Here is a 27,870-nt window from a genome sequence, read left to right as displayed (position 1 = left end):
TTTATTTCATTTTTTTTTTTTTTTTTTTTTTTTTCTTAAGAAATATCGTCTTCTATCTTCGTTTTATCTTATGAAACAGCCCTCTGTATGTACACGTATGAATTTGTTACGAGTATTACATACAATCTTCCTCTTCGTTTGATCAGACGCTTATTCACTCGCAAATATAAATAAAATAAGTCTAATTTACAAGAAATTGATTTTCTTCTTTATACCGGCTTACATAGATACCATTGACGAGCAGAAACCACAGGGCGCTTGTGTGTTTCTGGAGTAAAAAATGTAAAACAAGTGAAAACTTGTTGAGAATTCATTGTCTCTCAGACTATGATATAATCGAATGGGGGTTCGAGTCATTAAATTAATATCACTAAGTAATTAATATTATCCGATTGAACGTTTGGACGTTAGATGAGATATTAAAAAAGATGAGAGTAGGGAAGAAAGAAAAGTATTGGAGTATCAATTAGTGACTCCAATTGTTACGCATATACAAAATTGCGGTGGTGTTCGTTATACTAGTAAGAAAAGAGTGATATCTTGTTCAATATTAAGTCAAAATTATTTTACATACTTTAGGTGATAAAATATATAAACTTTGGTTCTTGAAATTCCAACAACTATTCCGAATTAAATAATTTTTCATGTAAGAATTTCAAAATTATTATAAAGATGGTATGCAGTTGTAAAAAATAACTAATAGTATATTTTTGCTAAGTAGAGTAAATATATTTATTTTTTTAATTATCTGCAAATTTTTGAATATTTCTATAGGGTTCCATGGGTCCCACCATTTTCTCTACATAATAAGATGGCCACCATATTGATTACTTATGAAATTTCCTGAATTTGTACTAATGTAATATCAATTTATACATGTATTTCATAATTCTGATTTATTTTTGCACTTAATATCACCCTTTTCTCCCTTGCATTACGAATTTATCCGCACCTTATACGTATATATTACAAAATATCCACTAAACCACCTGTCGGATCGCACCTCTTTGTCGATCAAAGTTCCCATCTTGAAATCCTTGCGATCGTTAGTACGGAAGCACTTGTTTCGTGAATTACACTATCTACTAGTCGAAATTTGGCACCAGACGACCGATGTTCATTTGCGTCGCATAGATACACCATCGATCAACTTGTTCACTTTTGTTAACACACGAACGTACAGACACTGGAATTTAAGTTCGATCGAGCCGATACGAGTGATTATACTTCAGAAGAGGATTTAAAATGAAAAAAGAAAAACTGAAATAGTTCCAACGTGTTTTTAGACCCTTGAAGCAACTTGAAAAGAATGAAAAAAGAAATACACTCGGTGTTTAAAATTCTTCACAATGATCAAAATTAACAACAATATGGAACAGCTCGAATCGACGTGTGCAAGAAAGATATCTTGTTATCCACTGACAATCCAGCAGGAAGTCTGTACTCCATCAACATCGTGATTCTTCCATCGAATTAATTCCCAAGACTGGAAGAGATTCTTAGTCGACTGATCAATGGCAACCGCAGCTCTTGACGACCATGTTTTTGTACTTCTTGAGTATAACGTTGCTCTCGTCGAGGAAATACAGCACGGAGATCGGCGAGAGTTTGGTCGGGGCGCAGCAAGGTTTTGGCACCTTACCAGGGCTCACCAGGTGCACCAACGTTTGGACGATCGCGTGGTTGGTCGCGTTCATGTGAGCGTTCAGAGGGAAATTGCATTCGCCGCTGCAATAATATGCGTCGTACCCGTCCGGTGCTATGATCCAGTCCTGGCGATAATAAATAATTCATTAATCGTACCTGGAAGTCCTGGGGATTCGTGTCGCGCAACGATCGCATCGAATGCCGAGTGTTATTACACCTGTTGGCGCAACTTACCTGCCACTTCAGGTCCCTGAAACTGACGTACAACGTTTGGATTTTACAGGTCCTAGAGTTGTACTGCACACCAGGATCTGAAAAATATTTCGAAATGTTGCTTAATGTCTACTATACCGGTTCAGTGGAAAATTTGTGTAACTATAATTCAGATACTGAATTAGATCGTTGGCTGTTTGCTAACTGAACAGAAATTTTTATATAAATATAATATTCTAATATTTATACCTATGGTATATGGACCTTGCCATTTTTTTTCTTAATAATTTATAATAATTCCATAAATCACATTCTTATTTTTGCTATTATTAGGTACTAATAATTAGATATTAATTATAAAAAATTAAATATTATTAAGTTACATTGATGGTGTAAGAAATTTGAATAAGTTGTAAAGATGATGTATACGTATTCAAAATCAAGAATCCTTGAATCTCTTGAGAACTCCAACAAACTTAATAATCTTAATACTTTTGAAAGTCCAATATTTTGAAACTATATTCATCACAGACAGAATGATCGGAAACAGGATGCAGATTAAACTGTTTTCGAATGTAAAAATTCAAAATACGTTGTAAAATCCAGAGACATAACTTCATAGGTGAAATTAGCACAGAACACTAATAAAAAGAGGTAGACATCGTTACATCAGACTTCCTTTCTCTTTGTATTAGCTGCTATTATAACACACTGTTTTTATTCAGAGAACGGAATAATTTAAAGGTTTTATTAACAATCGAGCTCATTAACAAACCGCATACAGGATATTTCAATTTAGAACAAGATTTATTGGGACAAAAAACGACTATAACTTGCAAACAAGATCGTTTAAACGTTGCTTCTACATATAGCTAGATTTACACGTTTATTACAATTTCATTTCTTGTACACTTCGATAAAATTTCTTTTCATGTCATTGATTTTGATTGGCTTTTTCTTAATTAGCAATGCATTTACTGGTGATAATGCATTTACCTTAGTAAACTTACCGGTGTACGGATTATTCCGATAATCCAAACTGGAGGACTCGCTTTTCTTTCTTCTCCTAGCATCTCGTTTCTGTCGTACTTTCGTCTCCCTGATGCCAGAACTTTTAAAATAACCAACCATAAATGGTTGTTTGTCAGGATCACCTCGAAATCCAACGATTCCGATGTCTTCTGGTCTCATTTCATGCACTGAAACAAATATAAAGAAACTTCATTTTCTGTTCCCTTATACATTCTATATAACTCGATTTTTCTTTGGCTTGATATAAATTACTTTGTAAGAATTAAATTACTGGAAATTGCTAAAATTAGCGCTTCTTCGTTAGTAAAAGGCGCCTTCATTGCAAGTTATATTTCAGCACCGCCATAAAACATAATTTATAAATTAAAATAAAATTAATTTTGATTTTTTTCTTATTGAATTCAGGGAATATTTGGGAAGAATTATATTTAAAAGTTCCACTTTAGGTACGATACAAAATTAACACAATTTGATTTTATTACTATGGAAGAAGAATATTTTGAATAAAATTTTCAATAAGATATGGTATCAGATAGGTATCAAGATTGAATGGAAAGGCTAGAAATGAAAGATCTTGTTACATATTATTGGTAGAGAAACGTTAATTTGGTGATTCCTAATCACTGGTTCGATGCTGTAAGTGGAATGTATGGGAACGATTACATTCGCTCACGTGTTTATTAGAATGGAGTACCTGTTGGAATTATTAATAGCCAACCTTCAGGAGTATTAACTATTTAAGAATCTCAACGCCTTATGTCAAGCTGTTCGATATCTATCGAGCCGTTCACTTTGCCGATATAGACGACAGTTCATGGTTTCCCAACGCGTTGGCCCTGCAATTAAGTCAACCGCTACCACTGTGGCACGTTTAATTAATTGATCATTCCGTCAGCTGACTGGCACGCTGATCCATCGATTATTCTCAATTATCTGTACGCGGCATGCATAAACAAACGTTTGACAAAAATTTCATGGACCTCGTAAAGTAGATCGAATGTTTCGCAATCAACATGATAAATCTCATAATTAATCTCTTTTTTAACCCTTTCGCTACTACGTCGTGTAGGATAGAATAATCTTCCGACTATTTCCATTGCATATCTACTATTTTGAAATACATAGTTGTGGCTCTAAAATGGTTAAAAATAGAAAAAAAATAATTAGGCAAAATTAAATGGTGTCAAATGGAGCGTCACGTGATGCATATGTCCGCTCCGGAAGTGACGGCGTTCCAAAGATTTCAAGGTCAATTTCTTATTTGTTACATATAATTGTCTATTTTTTTAAACACTGGATGAATCTTGATATTCTCTATAAAAAGTAATTGGGTCGAAAATTAATTAATTCAGAAGAAATTTTATTGGAATCATGTACTTTTTTATGCATCTATCGAAGCGTTTTTCTATTTCCTATGAAAAAATATTAGGGCAATTATGTTGAAAATTAATTACTTAAAAAGATATTTTAGGAAGAAACCGTAGGTCTCTCTCTGATGAAGTTATTACACTTGTTTATTTGTAATCGTTAGATACCTGGTTCAATATTCATGCGGTAATAATTACGTTTCCTAACAGTTTTAAGCACGATAAAAATAGAGTCGGTTTACATATATTTGCATGAAGTGTCGCAAGCTGTTCTGCACACTGGTAATCTGTCCGATATTAATGTCAAGAATATTACTGCAAGTGAAACTACGACAGTGTATCAGAACACCTGGTAAACAAGAATTCTATTTGTGGCAGAAAATTTGTACCCTTGTACATACATAACAATGTGTTTATCAGATATTTATAAAATTTTATGACACTTATCAAAGTGTTAATTATAATAAGAACAGATCTTTGCCGTTTTTCCTATTTTTATTAAACAATCTTGGATGCGAGTGGCTTTGCCAATAAGACATTTACAATTAAAGGGTTGCAAGTGACATTTTCTGAAATTTTCAAATTAAGAACAGAAATGGTTAGTTAAATCATTGATTATAATAATATTGTAAATAAAAATATCACTTGCATTCCTCTGGTTTTAAGTGGTTGCAATTAAAAAGGACCAACGTTTTGGTCCCTAATAAAACTTCTCGTCGAGATTTTTTTTTAGAAATGTAAAATAGAAAATTATTCATTTAAATTGGAGATTTGTTATAGTACATTGAAGTTATACGGGTGTATGTAGGATTAATTAATCTGTCAAGCAGTAGTCGCTAAATGGCGACATATTTTTACGAAGCAATTTATCAAACATTTATTAGACAAGTTCGCGTTACAAACGACACGTTATTCCGGCCAATGATTTATTTAATAAGTTCTAGTTAAAACAGAACAGTTTCGCTTTATAAATAGAGAGAACCTTGCGTGTTCGATACCTGTGGCTCTTATTTTTTCATTCTGAGCAACATTCTAAATTGAGCCGTTCGCGTGACAGATTATTATCAATGTTATTTAAGACGAAATCACGGAAAATCTCGGTTTACGGTGATTCTGTGAGAATAACGAGTATCGAACGAGTAGATACTTGTTCTGATTTAATCAGAACAAAATTAATGAAATTTTATTAATATGCAAAAAATAATTAAAATCTAAGGGAAACACTTAGGGTGATTTTTTAATTAGAATCAAAATTTTTACGAAATTATCTGGGACATTCCCAAAAGATTAAAATATAAAATTTAATTCTCATTGGGTGAAATTTCTGGGACCATTATTTCGTTTGAGATAACTTAATCTCCGAATTCCATCTTGTAAATTTTAAGTTAAAGAATACCTACTGAATTCTAACGGTTTTACTTTTTGACGAGTCGTTCAACCGGAATTGTGTTCACCATTTGAACGTATGAATTGCTGAGAGTCAATTTTGGAACACCATGTCGCATTACATTTTTAATATTTCAAAAAAATCAAATAACAATATTACCAGGCATTAAAGAATGCTTAAATTACAATTTTGAAAACCCGCTACGAGCTCCATAAGCCGAAGAAATTGTTAATATTTACGTTGTAACAAGCCGTATGCGAATACAGTCAGTATTAACTTCGTTTCATTTACTTAATCTGTAAAATGTACACGTGCCAAGCAAATTATCTGTTTGTTTCCCGCGCATTCCATCGAGTCCTCCGATGCCTCGCATGAGCTATGGGAAACGCATGAAAACAATGTCTATAAGGTGTCCTAAAAATAAACAACAATGTTAACACATTGACAGTTGTCGCGTATTCATCACTTCAGTATGCGAATTTTTATATTATTATTCTTTAGATTATTACTGTAGAATGTACAAACTATACTTGAAGGAGGTATAAAATCAAAAGCTATGAAATATAAATTTTAAATAGAAAAAGTAATATCAAACAACGAGGATAGCAGATCTTATAAAATATGCAATGGTCAAAGTACAGAATATAAAGAACACCTAAATTTTGAATAGAAACCTGAGCTAAAATTTTAGCGAACCGAAAGTGAACGTGTTGAAACAATAACATTTATATCTCAATTAGAAGCACAAGACGAATTATCTTGTCATAAGAATTTCAATAAATCTACCTAATTGTGTCGAATATCATTTTCAACAACTTTGTAAGATCTTGCACAAGAATAGACCTTCCATAAATAACTTTGTTACATTCCAATAATACCCAGCTCCGCGTGGCTGTTTGCAAGAGCCTATAAAAAAATCAAGGCGTAGAGGATACGTTCGACGAAAATCAATTTGTATGCGACTCGCGTATATTTCCCGGCGATATAGAAATTCGAACGAGGAGGACACGGTTGTACGTGCGAGCAATTCGAACGGTCTGATTGAACGAGTGGAGGACTCGGACTCGTCTTAGCTGGCCAAAGTATTGCCGCGTATGCAAACGATCCTTCTTATACGATCACGAGCGTGCCGTGTTCGAGAAAGCTAGTAAATTGGCTGGCTGGAATGCGCATTCGCCGTGATTGCTGGGCTGGACACCTGCTGCCGCACTTTGCGCGCCGTTACAGAATCAACTGGCGGGGAACTTGTCGACCAGGTAGCTCCTCGGGGCGAATGCACGTGGGGAATTCAATTGAATTATACCGTGTTTTCCTCGTACGGGCACACCATCTTCTCTACTATGGTACAGACGAAACGTACCACCTGATACGATCGCCTTAGAAAAATCATATACCACTTTCCCTTAAAATGTTAAAAATTTGGAAAATTTATACGAAAGAGAAGAGCGATATTAACTCTTCTATAATTAAAGTTATCTAAGCACTATGCATCTATAAAAATAAATCTTCGTTGAAAACAAAAGAGAACGAATTACAAGTTGATTCGTCGAGTTTGCAGATCGTTCGCGCGAAAAGCCTGAGAACAGCTCGTTCGTGAGCAAATAAATGTTTCGCGTTTAGAAGGATCGTCGGGGATGGATAACTGGAGGCTGCGGTTAGCAAAGATTCAAGAATACCAGCCTCGGTTTCTCTCTTCTTCCGGTGATCTTTCCTCGGGTCGAGATAGATGATTTTATGCGTCGTTTCAGAGAAATGTCCAGGATCCTCGTTTTATTGGACAATCAAGATATTGAGAGAGAAAGAGATTGTGACTCTAGAAAACTCTGTTAGATGGTGGATTATGATAACAGCATTTTACTCGTTAATTTAACAATAATGAAGTCACTATTCAGGCACTAATCCATTGTTACTATAGTTTTCTGTAATATTCCAAAATATAACCTTCTTTTAATTTTCATTCGTTTGCAATGACAAGGTAATTAATAAGAACTCGTAACCGAAAGATATCTTCGAAATGGACCTAAATACCGAGAACAGAATTTTAGCAAAGATTCAGGAACTCTTGCGATGAATTGTGGAGGTTTTTCTGAAAATTCCTAGCGATTGATGCATCGCGATAATGGCGATAAATCTGGAGGAATCTGACAAAGGCTCGTTCTCGTTCGCGGTGATAGCGAGGTGTCGCAAGTCTCAAGAGCGAGTGAGCGAACTGGCAGTTAGACACGCGTGGGCGTATCGCGCGGAGGTGTGTAGCCGGTCTTTAGAAGCAGAGAGATAGCCGGCTGTACTTTCGAAAGCATCTGGTTTTCTGCAACCGGAGGAAACTTCCTCTGGCTGAGGCGGACGGAGAGGAGTCGCGTGACGACGAGAACCAGTGCAAACAAACTCTTATGGGACTACATACGCTGCCCTCCATAACTATTAGGACACTTGCAATTTTCCTTCGTTACGTAACAATTTGCTTGAATCACTATATTTTTATATTACATTACCGGTATTTTCTTTTGCACCATACGACGACTAAATTGAAGCTCTGTCAATGATATTAAAAAAAAAAAAAAAAAAACTTTTTGCTACGTTTCAACGATGTTCCTTTAACTACACCACCGACTTTCCACTTACGCGGCTGTAAATGTTAAAAGTCACGGAAAACTGTAGATTGGGAAGTCGGTACTTTCTTCTCTAGTACCGTTTCTCGACCGTACGCTCTTGTACACACAGAGTACAAACATCAAATACTTAGCACCTAAAAACTAGCTCCAAAGACACATTTCGATCGGCTGAAAAAAACTTCACCTTCGGTCAACATCTTTCCTCGAGTGCTACTTAAAAAGTACAAATCATGCCGTTGTGTGCCAGGCAAGAGAACCGGAGGACGAATCAGACGTGAACGTTTCTTGGACACTAGTGGACACTGTGGTGAGAATCGCTTTTAGCATAAGCTCTCGATAGCTTCTGCAACAAGTTTTACTCTCGAGTGGAGGATCATTAGCGTGATTGGTATTTAGATCTTGGTTAGATCAAATTCAAGTTGGAGTCTTTCTAAGCTCCTAATCGTCTTTCATTGATAATGCTTATTCGTAATTATGGAAGAATGGCGCGTGTCCAGCTTGTAATCCTTGTATCCTGCGGTACTGGCAAGGAGGTTGGCACAAACGACATCGTGGATATAAACGAGGCGCGTTTCAGCTGTGGAACGAGGCATTGGGACGAACGTGTGTATATTCGATGGATGTTGTAACGTGCAAGTGTGCGTTCGTACAGTTTGTTGTTTGCCGCGCCTAGATCATTTTGTTGCTTGCCTCTCTCACCTCGTGTTCTCCTCTTGCTCACCGGTTTCTCTCATTCCCCTCTCTGACGCTTCTCCTCTCGCTTTTCTCTCTCTCTCTCTCTTGCTTTTTCTCTCGCTTCTACTCCTCTCCTTTGCCAGCACAACCGGTTTACCTTTGATCATTCAATATAAAACACAAGATCGAAGAGGCACACCTTTGCCTACCTGTATATACGTACAGGGGTATCTGTTGCACACGTACCTTACGAATCCACGATTCCGATCCACGGTAATTTCTACTTATCTTTATCTATCCCACGGTTCTTTCTCCTTCTCTCTGCCTTCGTCTTGTCTCGTCGTGTCGATCCCTGTTTTCCTCTCGCTCTTTTCCCTCCAGGCGCGTCCCTCTTGCGACACGCATTCGCACGCATACTCGGTTATCCTTCTGTTCATCTTTTGTTTTTTTCTTTCGAAGGGTAGGAAAATCAAAATGTTCGATATTTGCAAGATTTAACCCTCTCCGAAGCCTACCGCTTTTAGCGTTTCACGTTTGTGTCGCGATTGAGTATCACCTCGTCAAGGATTAAAATCTTCCTCCCAATAGTTGCAATTAGTAATAGATGAAACTTGTCCATCTCGTGCATCAATGGTCACCACACAAGTTGGTCCAGATCCAGCAGAATGATCAGTCATACCTCGAAGATATCGTGGAACACGTGTTCACGAAGAATATTAGTCCCGTGGTCGGCTGTTTTTCGTACGTTATCCCGATGAGATTTAATCGGTCGAAGCTACCACATTCTCTGGCTGGTTTCGTGAACGGTCCAGCGGGAACCTCGGTGGAAGGAAACGAAAATCATCAATGATCTAAAGCTCATCTGGTTCAGGGACTGGCTAACAGGTGTAGCTTATCTGGAGGATCGAATCTACGGTAATCTTGCCTCGCGACGATTCTCATCTGAGATTCGGTGGCAGAATTGGATTCAGGGGCGTCCTTATCTCACCATCTGGGCCTTTGCTCATCCTCTCTTTCTCTCTTTCACTCCTGGCATTCATCTGGCTGTCTACCTTGCTCTTTTCCTCTCCAGTTGAATCCCACGCACGCACATCTCGTCAGTAGAGGAAGACAAGACGACGCCAGAAACTTGGCCTCTCGTCGATCATGTATTCCTGTCTGGTAGGAAGGACCTCGTGCCACGCACAAAACTTTGAACAACGTCCCTCATCCTGATTCTCTTTTTTTATATTCAATTTTCATTTGATCTTATCCGAGACTTGAACGAACCACTACAGATACGAATACCTTGTAATATAATTATCAGATTGGCAATTTAATTAGTCTTCTTTGGTCCAAAAAAAAGAAGATTGCCCCTCTTTGCTTTGGATGTTTGGATAAAATACAGGAACAATTGAAATTCTAAGAATTCTTCATTTTGATACGAAGAAGTATTCCAAGGACAATTAATAAACACTCTACGATTTTCTCATATTCTGGTTTTGTAATAAGTAGAGAATAACCGATAACATTCCACGGAAGAAATTGCACGTAAGCATGAATAACGAAGAAGAGAGAAATGGAGCGGAAAGACAAGTGGTACGAAGCCATCGCTAGTTGATCGACCACATACAGTGAAGAGCAAAACTGTAAACGCGTAACTTTAATCTCATAAACAGACGATAATGTTACAATAATTATTACATCAGATGAGTACGAATCCATGATGAATCTAGTATACAAAATATGACACATTATATTCATTTAAATATTAAAGACACCTAATACTCTGCACATTGTTAATATTTTATGCAGCAGATATAATTATCCAATTTAGATGAATTAATTGAAAAAGAAATTTGTAGTATTATTGTTTCTTCGTAAGCTTTTGCTCGTGAAGATACACACAGCGTATATAGGAGCGTGTGGAACGCTTTTCAGCATGGGAGTGAGAGCGTGGAACAGGTGTACGCTCGAGAAAGCATATATACCTGTATAGATATATATTCGCGGAGGCTGCCTTCTCGAAGCCAGGTGTACAAGAAACGACCGGAATTTACCGCGACGAACTTTTGACCCCGAAGCGTTTGTTAACCACGATCTATTGCTCAATGCTAAGCGTGTGCCGTGTGTACACTATCGTTTACAAGCACTTAGACATTTCCTTCGTTCGAAGAGTCGTAATGCAAATGATACCTGTTAATAATTTATGTAACGGCAGGCAAGTGCAAATGAAATCTTCAAAATCATTAACAAGCTGAATGTCGTGACACCGTAAATTAGGTGTACTTAAATAATTTGAAAAATAATAGAAAGATATTATTTTATGCTGGTAGTAAAATACCATGAATAGAGCTTACATGTTGCTTCTTTTTTATTTTAGTATATTTTCAACGAAATGAATTAATTTTGGTTTTACTCACCGGAACGATCAGCAGGATGAACCGACAAGTACAATCCTTTATTTCCATCGGGATTATTAACCCAATGATCCAGAGGTTCGCTGACGTTCAAAGTCAACCATCCCTCTTTTCCTGTTGTCGTGTTAACTGCATCTACGTATTGCAATTCTCTCGTTCTGCAACAAAAAAAATATAATCATGTGAGTTTATAAAAGCATCACATTCGTTACTGTTACTTTATTCCATAATTTTACAATCTCTATAACTGGTTTCATGCTCGCTAGAAACAGAATTTCAATAAATTGTCTGGAAATAAAAACTTAAATTGTCTGATAACTTAATTATTAAACGATGTTGTTTTGCGCTACTAGTTCGTTTCTATTTTGATTTGGTGAAATCTAAATGAAATAGAATCGAGTTTCTCGAATCCTATTCCAACTCCGATGTTATCTCGTGACAAACAATAAGTTGCAAATGTTGAAACGCATTAGCAGCTAAAAGCCACTTGTGACGACCATTCGATGTCACTAATATCTCTTTGCAATATTCCTTGCATACATCAAGGAAAACTCGCGTTACTCATTACGTTAACACGCAGTTCTATGGATGACTACGGAATATTCATAATGTGGATGTCACAGGATTGATCAAAACAAACACATTATCACCCTTATTATATAGATTTATTTGAATGTAATCGCATGGATATTAGTGCCATTAACATTTGATCAAACTGAATGGATCAAAGTTCACGTGAGTAGTTTCTTTGAACTAACATGTATCATTTGGATTGCTATCTGAAACAAATCTTCATATCTTTTTATTTCATTAACACGTTAATTATTATTGAATAACTTAAACAAAAAAAAAGATTTAATTTAATATCTTAAGAGCTAATGAACTTAAAATTTTATTTATGCTATTTTAAATCTAATAAATTCTTAGATTTAAATTACAATTACAAAACATTTTTAATTACAAGTCATAATTGTATTAAGCTAAATCTGTGTATAACTACGTTTATTTATATGTATAGGAATTGTGCCTGATTATATAAATTTTTCTGAATGAAATAACTAAATAAATAATAGAAAGTATAATGTCAGAAACGTGACACAATATTATACGAGAAAGGGTAAACGTTGATTAAGATGTTCGCAGAGTATAGATCAATTATTCGATAAGGAAATCTACGTTAGATGGTTAAAGACACGGTATTGCTTGTTTAATAGAAATCTGCAGCTTCGAATCGCGCAGCTCATCGATAAAATCGATCAATAGGAAACCACTGAATCTTATGTAACCACAAAGATATAGAGAAGCGAGAAAACGAGCCACTCTAATCGTCATCGTTTCTATAGACTGTAACATCGTGACTCGACGATTCGCGCAAATCTATCTGCACGTGGTTCGATTCAATAGGATTTCACTGAAACACACTAATCATTGTTCATTGAGGAAGTATGCTCACCTCTGATCACCGCCCCACCGCGGGAAAAGAGGCATTCCTTAAACGACGCATTTATCTTATTCCCGGGACTGATTATTCTTTCCCGTAATTGAATAATTAGAAACGTTCAAAATGTAAACAAGCCGGATCGTGAGTGCAATTTTTATACTGAAATCCTGCGCAATATTCAACGTATAATTTTGTAAAACATTCTTCAAGCTTGAATCAGAAACGATACGCGTAGTTTCGTGAATAGTTTTTTCTATTTTATTGATTGGCTTGGTATAAAATGCAGATATTTTAAGCGGAATTTAATAGTATTCAACAGAGGAATTGACGAAGTGGTTTGAGTAAACATTAACCTTTAGTTTTCACACGGTGTTAGGTGTATTTGAATTTCAAAACGCAGCTGATTAAACAGCACGTTATTTCCATGGCAAATTGAATATTATTCAATCTGTGATGAATAACGATTGAATTTGTACAGATTTCTGAATGAAGTTATAAACCGAGCTGTGCTAGATTTATTCCAACGAAAAAATTAATTCATTTCCACTTTAACCCTTTGACTAGTCACTGCTGACCAACGCGTCGCGACGCCTCAGATATATTAACCTTTAGCTGGCACTGTGGGGTATGATACGACCCCAACTCAGCTTTCTTTACCTTTTTGGCTAAAATTCGTCCCTTCAACTCTTCAAATAAATACTTTTTTTGAAATCACGACTTTTGTACTATTCTTTCCCTTAAAACATTCAATCTGAAGAGTTGGCTAAAATTTTAATTTTTTATACGAAGATTTGAGAAAGTTATAAATTTTTTTCTGAAAACTGCCATTTTTCTGTTTTTCAATTTTATTTTTTCATGCCTAATATTTAATTTAACTAAAATTAGCTATAAAATATGTTAAAACAACTTTCAAAGATTATCCAGGAATTTTTTTAAGTTAAAATAATGAATATGGAATATTTTATTGGCTGGGGTCTTAAACGTCCCGGCGTGCCAGCCATGTTATTCCGGCGAAGCGTGTCAGCTAAGGGTTAATACAAGCAAATTGAATTAAAAAAAATGAATTATTTCTGTCTTTAATAACTGGATCTTCAACGAACTTACTCTGCACATTAATTTCCACTGTGACGAACGTGTTAAATATTCAAGTAGATACGAGGAACAGTTCAGCCTAATAAACAGCGGAGCGAGCAGAAAAATTCATGAATCCTTAATTGAGTGTAAAAAGCATGAGACCCTGAGCCTAGTTTAAAAGCAAGGCGTCACTGTCTGACTTTCGTCGAAGAGGAGTCTTGGTCGAGGTCCAGATAGACAGCTGACGCGGTTCTTGTATCCCTACCAAGCCAAGGAGAAGCTGTTTATGGGAAACCTGTGCGCGCACACGTAAGAAACCAGAGAGTCGCCAGCTTGTCTCGGCTGGACCAAGAAGGTGGAGGAGGATCAAGAAGAGGTGGAGGAGGATGCGTCACGGCATCGAGTTTGACGGAAGAAAAGGAGAAGAAGGATATAAAGCGGTGAAGGAAGAGGAGGTGGAGAATGGATGCGTGCGTGTAACTGCGTAGGCACGGCAATGTATAACTCGTGGCTCTTAACTCCTCGCGAGCACGGCCCGTCTCCACGGTTAATTTACCTCAATTTACGGAATAGCGTTTCCTGTCGGGGCCTGTATATCGGTCAGGTCGCGGTACCAAAGTCTACGGAGGTATCGCAGACAGGGATGGCTCTAGACACGGTGTCGCCATCCGCCACATCGTCTTCCTCCAGCCAACACGTGCGTTCAGCTTCCTCCTCTCTTATCAAACTACTAATTTACAGTAGAATTCTTCGAACTCTTACAATTTTTCATCATCAGGACATAATATTTGAATTAAAAAAAAAAGGACAGAATGTTCCTTATCAACCTTGTATCTGAAAATCTGACCACCTGGACGATGCTAGAAGAAGAAACGATAACGCTTGTAAGATGAAAGAAGAATGCAAGATGGGCGAGAATTGACTAATTTGTATCGTATTAACGGCTCCTTTCCTGCTAGATAAAAATCGATCGGAATATGGCGTAACGTTCGGTTCTTCTAGAAAAAAGAGCCGATGGACGGCCCTGGACATGAATGAGAAAGGTTAGAATCGAGAGAAGAGACCAGTGGGGCTGGTCCTCGAGAATTCTCTCACAGGTAGAACAAATACCTGAGATTTTTTCGGCGACTTAAGGACGGCCTAATTAGAGGCACGATGACGATGTCAAAAACCACGGACTGTTGCCTGAAGGAACACGAAATTGGTCTAGCCACCCACCCAGGGGAGAAACCCGAACGGACGGAGATAGACGGATGAGAAGGAGTACCGTTTTTCCACGATATTCCCCTCCTTTAACCTTCTTTCTGGTCTGCCGTAGCAGTTAAAGGTCACTTCGAAACTATCAGCTACCCTTACTCACCCTGAAATAGCAGCCACGACTGACTGGGCCAGGTAGAAAGCAATACCTGAAACACTTTTCCGGGAACCGGGACCTTACTAATTGCTAACACGACAATGACATTAAGGGGACAGAGTTGCAAACTTCTCGCTGCGAAAGAAAGAAAAAAAGAAAAGATACACGTAATTCGTCAGCTTAAAACTCCTCGTTGTTTTTCGACTCTTCAGGGTCGTTGAGGTAGAAGCAATTAGTCATGGTTGAAGGTGTACTTTCAATACGTTTACTCGTTCACTTGAAACGACGGATTCTTAGAGGCATACCTAACTTTTATTATTTCAATTGAATCGTAGACGATCGGAGTTATCGATGGGTATCGAAAATTCTATTCTGTTAAGACTCACCCGTCCTCGGTCCTTAAGACACGGTAAGCCGTGATCATGTATGACCCACGGTTTCTTCTATTCTTCACATCCATACTGCGATAGAGCCTAAGCTCTGCGCCAATTATGTGTTCCCCAGGTGGTACCTCGGACACGTCAAACCAGAGCCTTTTTCCACGCTCGTGCCTCACTCCAGGAACGTGATGATCTGCAGATCAAAAAATACCGTCTCATTAAGCGGTAAGGGCGAAGGAAAGGGAACGTAACGCAGATTTATGATGGGACTGTCGAACGGCGATTAGCCTCCTCGCCTCCAGTGAATTGTTCTTACTCGACGATGTTATAAAGGGTTTAGTAACCTTTACGGTCTGACTGACGATATTTCAACTGTAGTGTGTATGTTGTAATCTTTTTTCGATGCCTAAACGTTCAATAATTAATTCCAGTCTATTTGAAGAATTTGTAAGGTAAAGGGTTGTAAGGGTTAAACTTTTTTTGCTGTGGATGACGTATACCCTTGGGACAATTATTAAGTTTCACGTAAATCCGAGAGGACTCTAAGTAGATTACGTTTGAATAGATTTCGAAGGGGCAAGTTTTCTTTTTTTAAACAAGTTTAAATACAATAGTACAGAGCTGTAAATCCCAGCCATTGGAAACTTAAATGCGGAAAGTACGAAAGGTGTAGATTACATTGTTTACGGTTGTTCTGAGGGTAATAAAGTGCCATTGTTAGACGCAGCGGTGGTTACGTTTATAGCCATTAACTGAAACGAAATTTTCTTCTAATTATCGTTATTCTCTAGTTGCGTATAAAAACATTTCTAATCTTGTAAATTAACAAAAATATTTGAAGCTGTATCAATGTCCCCCTTTTCTTATAAATATAATAGAAACATTTGGATAATGCCATTTAAAAAAGTGAAAATACTTTGATTATTGCCAGGTAGATCATCGTCACTCGTTATCTTTACCCGGAGAATAGAAATTTAGGTAACAGCCATTCGAGAAGGTAAAAGCTCGGTAATCTCTGTAAACTGAGTAACCTGTTCACTTACGATAAATTTCCGACCAGCACTCCAAACTTTCCTTCTCTAATTGTCTACCTAGACGTTTCCTAAATTCCTAAAGAACCATTCCCTTTTTTCTCGAAATTTCGATTTCTAGTTCACCCTCGAAGATAGCGTTAAAACAACTGTTATTCGTATCCGTCCGATTCCTTTTAAAATAAAATAGGATAAAATGGATTGCGATATAAAAAGATTAAATCGTACGGTCAAATACCGTGAATGGTCCAGAATAAAGGAGCTCCTTAGCAAAAAGAATATACCATTCCGAGGTAGCTGTCCAACTTTCAACAAACATCGATCAACCGAAAGTGCCTTGAGAGAGGCTTAACAACGGTAATTCCATCGTTCACGCTAAACAGGCTGCAAATCAATTTTCTCGAAATAACGAAGCTGAAGAGCGAGAGAAAAAGAGAGAGAGGGAGAGAGAGAGAGAGAGGCAGGTCGGCTCGTTCCAGTCACATCTTAATCCTAATTCGGTTGCCGATGGATCGACGAAGCTGGAGGGCGGTCTATGGTCAACGGCAGCAGCCTATATAACCGACACCGATAACCAGCTATCCTCGTTCCGGCACGAGATCGATAAGGGAATCGTTACCCTCGTAAATGAGAGGGGCCTCCAGAACGAGCCGTGGACAATTCGCAGCGTGAAATCGTCCTTTTTTCTACCGCCAAAGCCGAGCGCCTTCGAGGATAGGTAAAGGAAGCCAGCAGTAGGTACCCTTCTTCCTCCACGGTGGACCATGGGCCCTTAAGTAATGCCTAATGTTTCTCCTGAGGAGACCGACTTCATGGTGGAGAATGAAAGGTCGGCGTAGAGGGGTAGGGTAGCTAGAACGTGAAGCAAAGCGAAGCAGAGGGGCCGAAAAGAAGAGGAGACGGGGAGAGAGGAAGGCATAAAAATTTGTTTTATTTTTCTCTCGGACGGTCGCATTCCAACGGCACCTGATTGCCGCGAGCCGAGCTGGACCCCTCGGCTCTCGGGGTGGTCCCGAATAGCTTGGGACCATCCTGGACCGCTCCACGACCGACTGGACTTTTGTTTTTTACCCCACCAACATCCTCTTTCTCTACGTCCTCGGTCCTCCTCCGACAGTCCTCTCTTATACACCTACAAATACTCTGTTCCTCTCGTCTCTTCTTCTTCGTCTTCTTCTTCATCGTCTTCTTCTTCTTCTTCTTCTCTGTTCACCTTCATCGTCGAGGAACGTGCACACGCGAGAACTTGGAAAGAGAAAGAGGGAATCAACCACGAGGCCCTTCTTTTCTCGTTGAACGGTCCCAGCTCGTTCTTGCGATATTTTCCTGGAAATATTCGTGAGATGTTTCTCGGACATCCACCGTTTCGCGGGCTGATCGACGATGAGTCGATCCAACAACGTTCTCTGTTCGACAACTTTCGGCCATCGCTACGCCGGTATTATTAGTTCGAAGTAAAAGTCGAGGACCAGATGCTTCTTTTTGGATGATTCGAACAGATCGAGCGTGGGAATATGTACCCGGTCCAACTTCCATCACTGCTGGCTATTTCGTTCTTCGTTAACGTGTACTTTGCTGGATTTTCAAATGTTTAATGTTTCGATCTAAAATTCAAGTTTCAGAAACGAAATAATAATTTACTAATAATATTTCTATTCTTCGGTATTTCATAATAAACTCTTCTGCTATTTGTTCAAAATCTGATTATTTAATTCTCATGATAGAGTAGTACGGATGAATGTATCCACTTAATGAAAATCCTCTCTATGATCCAACGACGAGTATTATGCGTCGAGTAATAATCATTTCGTTTCAGTATCCATTATATACACCCGTGCAAGGGTTAAAGTTCCTAACGAACAAACGAAAGCAAAGAGGAAGCAACACTGAACCATCATCGCACACGTCAGGTCTAATCATTAGTCTAACTACATAGGAGGCATAGGGAACCGTGTTCGCGGCATTCGCCACTTTTACAGAGAGCAGAAGGAACAGAAAACGATCCATCTATCTCATTCTGGCATGTTGCTCTTCTTCCCGGCCCGGTACTCCTTCTGTTCCTGTTGTCTGGTCGGTGAAGGAGCCGCCCTCGGCGGAAGATAGATAGATAGATAGGGAGAGGAAGGAGGTCCTGGGAAGAAAGGGAGCAAAAGGAGCAGCCAGGACGAGCCAGGGCACCCAAGTTGAGACATTTTTACCTGCCCGCGGCTTCACGTGGGGAGAGATATTGACTCGTCTTCCACGTTCGGCTATCCACTACGATTTAGAGGAACAGAGATGGCGGATGGGGGAAACTTTGTATAATATATGGGCCGTGCCGAGAGTCCTGCACACGTACGTGTGACCACACGCCCGCAAAATTCGTCCAGATGCACGTATCGAAAGGATTGGCCCCCGGGCGAGCCATAAATCGGACCATACTTTTTAGCGGTGTACGCGAACCCTCCTGACAAATGGAAAGATCATGACGACTAATTATGCGAGCAATTAATATTTCCGGCCAGCTGTTCTAATCCCTCGCTTCACTCGGCTAATAGAAATTGTCATAGCTCCCAAGATTAAAATTAAAATACTGACTAATCTGTCTTGAAATTAAATTTCAAGAGTAATCAAAATTTTCAAAGATGGTAATTTAGTTTTGCTACAAATTTGGTAATTAAAATTATCAAAAAAAGTAAATTCCTTTCAAATATTCATTTTCTACTAGGCCCGAATCACTTTTAACTTATCTCTCTTTTATAGATACTACCTAATAGTGATCGTGGAAATCGAGCAAAGGGTAAACAGTGCTTTTTCTTTTCTATAGAGACAGGTGTTAAGAAAGGTGATTGAATGATTTATGGTAATATTTATGCTAAACTTAGTTAACCAGGAGATGATGTTTCTACTTTGGTCCGGCTGTCAGTGAATTAGCATTTAAAGTATCTCTCGTTCACGTCGGAAACGCGTCTCACAGAGGCGTGTAAAAAGGTCAAGAACAAACAACCTTTAAAAACGAAGGCAATAAGTTTTTCTCTAAATATCGATGACTTTGTCATCGAGAAGGTTGCAGATTTATTCCGAGTTCTCGAAGGACGAGCATCCGAAAATTCAGACTCGTTATCAGAAGGAATTAATTCATCCAACATTTTTATAACTCTTTTAAAAAAGAGATTTTTTTACTCTTAACTCTTAACTCTTCACTCTTAACAAAAAGAATATAGAAATCGGCTCCTACTTAGATAGCCATTACCTGTACAAGGGTTAATCAAAGGGTTAAGGAGCGTTTTAACAGTCCTGATTTCTAAGACATCCCGAAATCTAACCCAATTAAATTAAATTAAAATGAGCAATTGATTTTTCTTTAAACGATTCTTATTTGATTGACGAACAATGATACGCGAGCAGAGAACAATGGTGAGAAGAAGTTGTAAATCGCGAAGAAAGCCGAAAGAGCAAAGGATTAAAAGGGGGTGAGCAATGGCAATCAATTAAGACTCGTCGAGCGTCGTATAACGTAATAACGCGATTTAATTTATGCCGGTTTTTATCGGACGCCCGGAGTTCCCAGTACTGGGCTGGGTACACATGTCGAATAAGTTATGGTTATGGGTATCAATTTATATGCATGCCGCATATCGCGTCGAACAGCCTAGAACGTTTCTCACCGCGAGCCACGGTATGAGACGTCCCCGAGATAAAGCAGGAGGGACAGATAAGCGTAAAAGAGAAAGACGGACCAACAACTTTCCGAGAAACGTTCGACCGTGCTTCTTCTGCCACCCTCGCGAACGATACGACTCCTTGTAAAACGATGGAAACCGATTTCTCTCGCGTTCGAACCCGCTGCTGGTCATTTTTGGCCCGCCAGACATACAGTCACCCTTTTAGAGAAGGAATTCACGATTCTTCAGGGTTAATCGACTTTTCGACGCAATTCCCGAGATTCCACTTGATTTTTCAACGTTTCATGTTTCTAGAAGGTTTAGAAATCGGTAACGGAAAGATTGGTAATTTTAGCAATTATTATTTTCAGGGTCATTGTGCTATTTTAAGTGCTAATGATTAGACTGCAAATATTTTTGCAATATATTTTCTTCTAAAAAGAGGCTGGAATGCATTGTTTAATTTTGTACATTTTACATATTTTGCATCTTTCAAGTATTTCATTTATTGAACGCTACTATCTACCCCTATCCCTAATATGATAGTAAGTGAGAAAAATATAAATAGTAACAGTAACGATAATGGTAATGATAATGCAATGCAAAGAATCCATAAAATATTTTAACAAATTCCTTTTATTTATCTTTGAAATATTTCTTCAGTAGATATATAATTATCATTTTTTCCTCGATATTTTGTATTAATGATTTGATGCGAATAAGATTGGATAGAAGATCTAAAGTGTTGAAGGGGTTCTTGTTCATCGAGACATGCAGTTCTCGAGAATTCATTTATTTGCGGTGAACGGACTTTTCACCGTGTTTCCGGAGGCATGCTGGAATTACAGATTATCTTCGCGTCTTCTTCACCGAGAGTCAACCTTTTTTCTTTCTTCCCTTCAATTTATTCTATCACCGCGATTTGACGAATTGCACTCGCGAGGAATTCTAATTCTCCAACAGAGTTCTTCCTCTTTTTCTCCTTCAACCGTTCAGTTTTCAAGTATTCCCGAGACGTGTTGGAATTTTAGATCTACCCTTTCTTTACCCTACCTTGATGTATCTACTATCAAATGATTCCTTCGACATTTTTCCTTTTTTATTCTATATTTATGTAACTCATAAGGGTGTATCTTCTCAGGAGGGCCAAAAAGAAGTGCATATTTGGACATTTTTTGTCTTTTTTAAGAAAAACTTATTAATCTTTTTTCATATATGTTTTTCCATTTTAACAAGTATATCTTTTAACAATTTTTGTATGCAAAAATTCAGAAAATTTTTATTTTCAACAATCCGCCCCAAAGTGGCTCCCAAAAAACAGTTTGCCAAACATCAACTAATATCTTCCACACTTTTCATTATTTTTGCATTAAAAAAATTTCTAAAAGTTTCTGCAGATGTACTTTTTAAAATATAAAAACATTTATTAAAAATGTTAATAAGTTTTTTTGAAATAAATTCACAAATATTCACGTTCTGTTGGTCTTCCTAAGCAGATGTACCTCTTGAAGAAATTTTTCTGGAAAATTTTCACTTCTGATCATCAAATAATTATCAAAGAATTTTTGTCTGAATATGACAAAACCATGGTTTTTCTAGCCTTCCGCGTTTTTCCTGGTCGCTTTATTCATACGGCCTCGAACTCGAACGAACGCTCGCATGTAAACTCGTTCTAATTTGCATGTTGATGTGCATCGAGTACAGGGGGAAGGTCGTCCATCGAGGATCCACTGCTTCGATCATCAATTCCGCATGTTCGTTCCTCGTAATTTCGTCACTTTCGCGATTTAACCGTCTATTCTTTGAACCATGTTTATTTCGAAAGCGTTCCTCGAACGCGGCCTCTCAGAACTGGCTGCATAAATTTCCAACATCCAGGGAAACCTTTGAAACAAAGTTTCCTCACACAAACGTTTCAGTTTACCCGTGTGAATCGATACGATTGATGAATAGCAGAATATGCAAAGCGTTCGTCTTCATCAGTTCAACACTTTTCTGATTATTTTCGTTCGTAAAAGTAAACATACTTGAATATTTAAACGAGAAACCACGCTCTGTTTCGTTAATTCTTTCTTAGCTAACCAAACTTGAAAAATTTGTAAGACGGTCAAAAGTTCAGTATAGTGTCAATAAACATAAGAATACTTTCTTTTTATTTTCTTTTCCTTTTTCTTAGCCAAGAATAAAACCCAAATTTCGAACTCTTGAACCTCCATATTAATTAAAATGAATTAATTAATTATCGTTTTCTATGAAATAAATATTCACAATTTTTATTAACGATTTCTTAATGATTAATCAATTATTATGTATTCCTAAAGTGATTATCATTTCAAATTTCAATTCATTGATTTCTCTGATTGGAAACTTTGAAACATTTCCGATGATTGATCATTGATAAAACCTCAGATCATGTGAATCCCTGAGGTACATAAATTCAATTACGAAGCCGAATAAATAACGAAACTAATTGCGATAGCTAACGCGATAATCTCCATATTTCTTTCTTATTACGAATAGCGGCATCTCCTATTGATGTTTCAGTTACGAATGCGGTTAACAGTTTCGGTAGATTATACGCCAGGTAAAAATTTTATCTTCCTCGAGGATCTAAGCGACAGGCGATGAAACATCGCCTTTTCTAAAACGTATATTTTCGATGCTTCTACTCGGGTAGAGAAAAGCAACTTTTGCCTTTAGGAAGGTCGATAAATAAGAATCGAAACGAGCCTTCGATCGTCGATATTCTTAATTGTAAACCGTAAATTGTTAGTTTCACACGGCATATCGAACGTGTGAAAAAGCGTATTCGTGCTCGGTGGATGGTGCACCGAAATTTCACGGGAAAGAGGACAGAATCGCGAGGAAGAAAGGCCGAATTCCAAGAAATACCTGTCCTTCGTTCATTCACTCGTCACAAATTACCATTCTCCGTGTTCCAGTCGCGTCAGCACGATCGAACGCGGAACAATTTACGATACCACTGGACAGACTTTTGAGAAAGGAACTGTCCACCTAGGGAATCCCCTTTGCACGGTTCATTGAACTATAATTAGGAATATTTTTTGAATGAAATTCTACTTGGGAAAATTTGCAATAACCACAGTAAGTTGGACCGCAAAGAATTTAATTCTATAAAAGTAAAGCTTTTCTTTTAAATATTATTTTTACCAAACCAAGATTATTTCTTCAGCAATAATTTTTTACTCTTAACGGAAAGTAAATAATTTTTTTTTAAATTTTCTAGATGAAAGAAACAACATTTTTAATATTTTCTAACTGGTGAGTTCAATGAGCCCTCTTCCCTAGATCCTCCTACGATTTAATTCATTAAACTAATTAAAGTAAATTCATTAACTGTTCTTTGTCTAAATATTTTACTAAATTAGAAGTAGCTCTCCTTATGAAAATCCATGAAGAAAACACAAATTACAACTGACTACCAGTCATTTTGTATTAAGAACATTCAAGAAACGTTTATGTAGTAATTTTCTTCAGACTTTAACCTGTAAGTTGATGCTGCATAAGTGCTACTTTGCACTACTTTTCTGTCATGAAATCTAACATACAGCAACTTAATTTTCGATAGAAAACAAATTTTTGTTGAATGAAATATTATTCGATTAATCGATCGAAGCTCGGTCTTTCAATCTTTCCGAGGAATGTGACGTTTGAACGGTGGTGAAGGATCGTTTGGCCTCCTAATATAAAAGCGGACCAGAAACGTGGCAATTTCACGCGTTAGCCTCGATTGACTCGGATCGTTTTCGTGATCACGAATCCGCTATAACCGGCCCGACGTCTCCTCGTGATTTCACACGTCGGGAACGTGTTCATCGGTGTCCTTGTAATTTATCTTCCTCGAACTTTCTAGAAGAATTCACGATACCTCGAGCAAACGCAGGACGGCCAATGAAAATGTTGATCGACGAAAAGAAGGATTCCGGGCAAGTAGAAAGTTCTATGATGAGGTTGATTTGCATAAGACGACGGCAACGAAAGTGGAAACTGCCTCTGCTCCCTTCCTACTTCTCGATTTTCAACAACACATCCGCACCGATTTCGATCACCTGAACACGCGTGACATAACCGGAGAATTATGTTCGAGGCTCGGCTAGAAGAATTCACGATGGGCGGTCTGCATGAACGGTTGCTAGAAAACCCTTACGGGACATTTCTTCTCTAATAGAAAGTTCTTCTAATCCTTTGGATTTTTTTTTTTTTTTTTCATTCGTCCAATGAAACCATTGATTATCTTTGAAACCGAATTTGTTTTCACAGCATCGATACTCGAAAAACTGTACGGTTTTTTGCGTGACGTCAGAATTTCGTAGAAATCGACTCGTCTTGAAATTTTATTATGCTCGAATCGCGATGAATATGCATGCGGAAGCGCGGATTTGCCAGAAACAGGTTCGCGACAACCGGTGAACGCAAACTCGGATTCGACAAATGGAAATTCCTGCTCCTTTTCTTTCCTCAAACTGCAGTCCAAAAATAATTGATCTCGAAGACTTTGATTTCGAAGACTTTGTCAGTCAAATTGAATGCTTTATCTCTTCACTTTCATAGATACCAAAGATTTCGGTTAGAGAGGGTTAACCGAAGGAGTTTTAATTTTGATCGTTAACAATTTTTTTATTAGACACGCGAAAGGGAAAAGGATTAAGAAGCGTTTAATATGTCGAACACGGCGTCTGGGATACTGTTTGTTACGTCGTTAGCTGGACATTTGAGATCCAACAGAAGATCTGCCAAAGTCACCGAAGAAACGCTAGACGAGCATTCCGAGCCGCAGAATGCTCACACCCACGAGAACTGCTTCTAAACCGGTAGAATCCAGTTGGTAAAACGATTTATAATCCCGAAGTAAACTCATATAGTGCATTAATTATATCGATCGCTCTGAAAGCATTTTCAAAGTGTCTCTGAATTCAAATCTGCCGATTAAGAAACCAGTTTTCGTACCGATTCCACCATTTCTCTCGGCCGTCGGTCCTACTTGTTCCTTTTATTTCTTGCTCGAAATACTTCTCTGTCGCTGCTTTTCGATACGATACACCTGGTTGAACTGAATTTTCTGATCTGACGTAATCGATTCGTTATTCATCCCTAGGTACAGTCATCGGTTTTTCATCCGATCAACCCTAAATCCTAATTTTACCTCTGACTACTTCAGCTACGGATAGTGAATTTCAAACAAAAGGCCGACCTGACTCATTTCCCAAAAATAAGATAACGTTATGACACAATTGTGCATCATTGTCACCATAGAATCACCATAGAATTAGCTCTACGTATAACCGGAATAACACTGGACGATAACTCAGAGTTCCAACAGTATAAATTCAGTTTATCAGTGATTTGATGAAATAAACCAAGTTCTACCGAATTATCCATGTTCATGGAACCTATTAATCTCCGACGACGAGGAATTCATGGAAGAATTGCGAAGTATCGGGAGAAGGTCGCGTCGGGCAGAACATCTCGACGTGGTTGGCGAGGAGAAATATCGTGCCGGTACGGGCACGTTTCGTCCAAGCGGACGATGGGACGCGGAACGCGCGCGAGTAACGACGAGATCGAGTGGCGCGTAAACGCGATGACACAGAGAAGACAGGGAGGAAGGGAGGATAGAGAGGGAGGAAACAGAGAGAAGTGAATAATGACTTACTGTGAGCGGCAAAGGTCATGATGACGTCGCTCTGGTCGATGGCCCTGAGATCCTGACCGGTAAGATCGAACTCGCTGACGCTTCGTTGCTCGGCGATCGGTTTCTCGTCCTCGTCCTCGCCGAGAGCATTCTTGTATATGTCCAAGAGAAACTTTGGCGCCGACCTTTTCACCTGGGGAGGTCTACCGGCTGTGTTCCGCGGCCTATCAGGCAGTCCAAGAAGATTCAATATCTCGTGCTCGACCTCGCGTTTCTCACGTTGGCTGACCACCCTGTGCACGATCGTCTGGTCGAAACCATTGTCGACGTAGAGGCCGCTCATCCTTTCCGCGGCGGCGGTGCTCGTCAGCCCGGCGAGGATCGTCCCGAGGATCAGCAGGGGCGCGAGACGGCGCGGCGACATCTCGGCGCGTCTTTCCGCTCGAGATCGACACGGGCCGGAAGGCACCATTCTACCTCCCGCCGCTTCCACCACCACCTCCACCAGCACCACCTTCCCCTACGCCACCGCCTCCTCCTCCTCCTACGTCGGCGCTCGCACGACGACGACGTTGTCCTCGTCGTCGTCGTTCCTATCGAACCACCAACGTGGACGCCGAACGGGACCGCCGACTCGGCGGCGATCGAGCCGCGATCCAACCGCGGTATCGATCGATTTTTTATCGATCCTTCAAAACGACACACCACTCGTACGCGAAACTACAATTTCAGTACTACCAATGTCCTTCCTGGTACACCTCTATCTTTTCAAACTTTTCTTCTCGCCGATTGTCCCGCGATGATCGAGATTCAATTCGATCGATGATCGACGAAACACATTGCGCGCACTTTGCTCAACCGGCCAAAGAACGATTGAAAGGATACACGCGGCGCATGTTCGCCAAAACGCGCACGGGTTACTCTCGAGGAGCGTCTCGGTGAGCACCGGTGACCACTGCCGCCGACTCCCGCGATGCCAGTGCCAGTCTGTTTGTCTGGCCCGTGCGGTGCACCTCCTCGTCGTCGCTGCTCCTCCGCGAGGCCTCACCACCGCCTCCCAGGGCCGTACCGCTCCTCCGACAGAGCCACGCCTCGCTTTTGCCTTCCTTCGCCTTTACCTCTCCGACTCGCGTCGCGTTGCCTCGTTTCGCTTCGCTTCGCCTTGCCTTGCCTTGCCTCGACCTGCCTCGGACTCGCTTCGACTCACCTCGCACCGCTTTTGCCTTGCCACGCCGGTAGCCACGCGTACATACTCTTCCTCCCTTACCCCCTTCTTACTCCATCCAACCTCTTCTCTTCTCGTCACTTCTTCTCTGTCCACAGTGGCACTTGCGATCTCTGCTAAAATTGCTCTTCTACCGATCGCATCGCCAATGTCCCCCTGAATTTTCGCGCTTCGACTCCGTTTTCGGGGACACTTGCGAGGGGTCTCCGTTTGATCGCTATTAATTCGGTGAGAAACGATAGGTAGTGAAAGGTGTGAAATAGAGGATGATCCTTACAGGGATACTCTGTGAAGTGTCGTTGATTAGAACCGATTCGGAGCTGTTCAGTGGTCCTCGTGACGTACGATTTACGAAAGCTGATTTCTAATCTCCGCTTATACAAACAGTATCATTAGATTTAGATCAATTCTAACGGTACATAGTCCTCTACGATCGTCATTTCAGCACTGTCACTACGTGTCCCACGCGTTCTAACCGACTTTACTTATTCGACTAACGCAACGATCAACGTTAATTATGATCGGTAGAAAACATTAGCATTTCTCAATGCATTCCTTTCAATTGTTCAAAGGATCAACGTTGACCGTTAGCAACGTATAAAGACATCGCGAAACACAGGTACTATCGTGCGAGGCAGTTATTTTCCTGTCACACTTTATTGATTTCTTCGACTTGGCACGAGCGTAAAAATATCCGATTAATTCATAAATCGCCGTTTGAACGAGCAACGTTCGA

General features: G+C 39.2%; 1 protein-coding gene across 2 annotated transcripts; it reads right to left on the bottom strand.

The window, feature by feature from the left end:
* Positions 1 to 27,145, bottom strand: gbb (glass bottom boat). Of its 2 annotated transcripts, none has more exons than XM_034339858.2 (6): positions 25,931 to 27,140; positions 15,588 to 15,774; positions 11,336 to 11,490; positions 2,871 to 3,059; positions 1,882 to 1,958; positions 1 to 1,772 (listed from the first exon to the last, which is right to left on the bottom strand). In XM_034339858.2, exons 1-6 carry the CDS (start codon positions 26,379 to 26,381, stop codon positions 1,512 to 1,514), a joined length of 1,320 nt encoding a protein of 439 aa, XP_034195749.1. In that variant the 5' UTR covers positions 26,382 to 27,140; the 3' UTR covers positions 1 to 1,511. The 2 variants fall into 2 exon arrangements, with proteins under 2 accessions (XP_034195749.1, XP_034195750.1); XM_034339859.2 differs by having other exon boundaries at positions 1,633 to 1,772; positions 2,857 to 3,059; positions 25,931 to 27,145.
* Between the last annotated feature and the right edge of the window lie 725 nt (positions 27,146 to 27,870).

Source organism: Osmia lignaria, chromosome 10, assembly GCF_051020975.1.
Source record: "Osmia lignaria lignaria isolate PbOS001 chromosome 10, iyOsmLign1, whole genome shotgun sequence".
In the NCBI taxonomy this organism is placed as follows: Eukaryota; Metazoa; Arthropoda; class Insecta; order Hymenoptera; family Megachilidae; genus Osmia; species Osmia lignaria.
Note: the sequence above shows the minus strand (reverse complement) of the source record. Positions and strands in the feature narration are given on the sequence as shown.

Bases quoted from the DNA above. Each gene is read 5' to 3' on its own strand.
- gbb (XM_034339858.2), bottom strand. From the start codon at position 26,381: ATGGTGCCTTCCGGCCCGTGTCGATCTCGAGCGGAAAGACGCGCCGAG. The intron at 15,775-25,930 runs GTAAGTCATTAT...TTTGATCTGCAG, and splicing joins CATGACCTTTGCCGCTCACA to ATCATCACGTTCCTGGAGTG. The intron at 3,060-11,335 runs GTGAGTAAAACC...TATTTGTTTCAG, and splicing joins TCATCCTGCTGATCGTTCCG to TGCATGAAATGAGACCAGAA.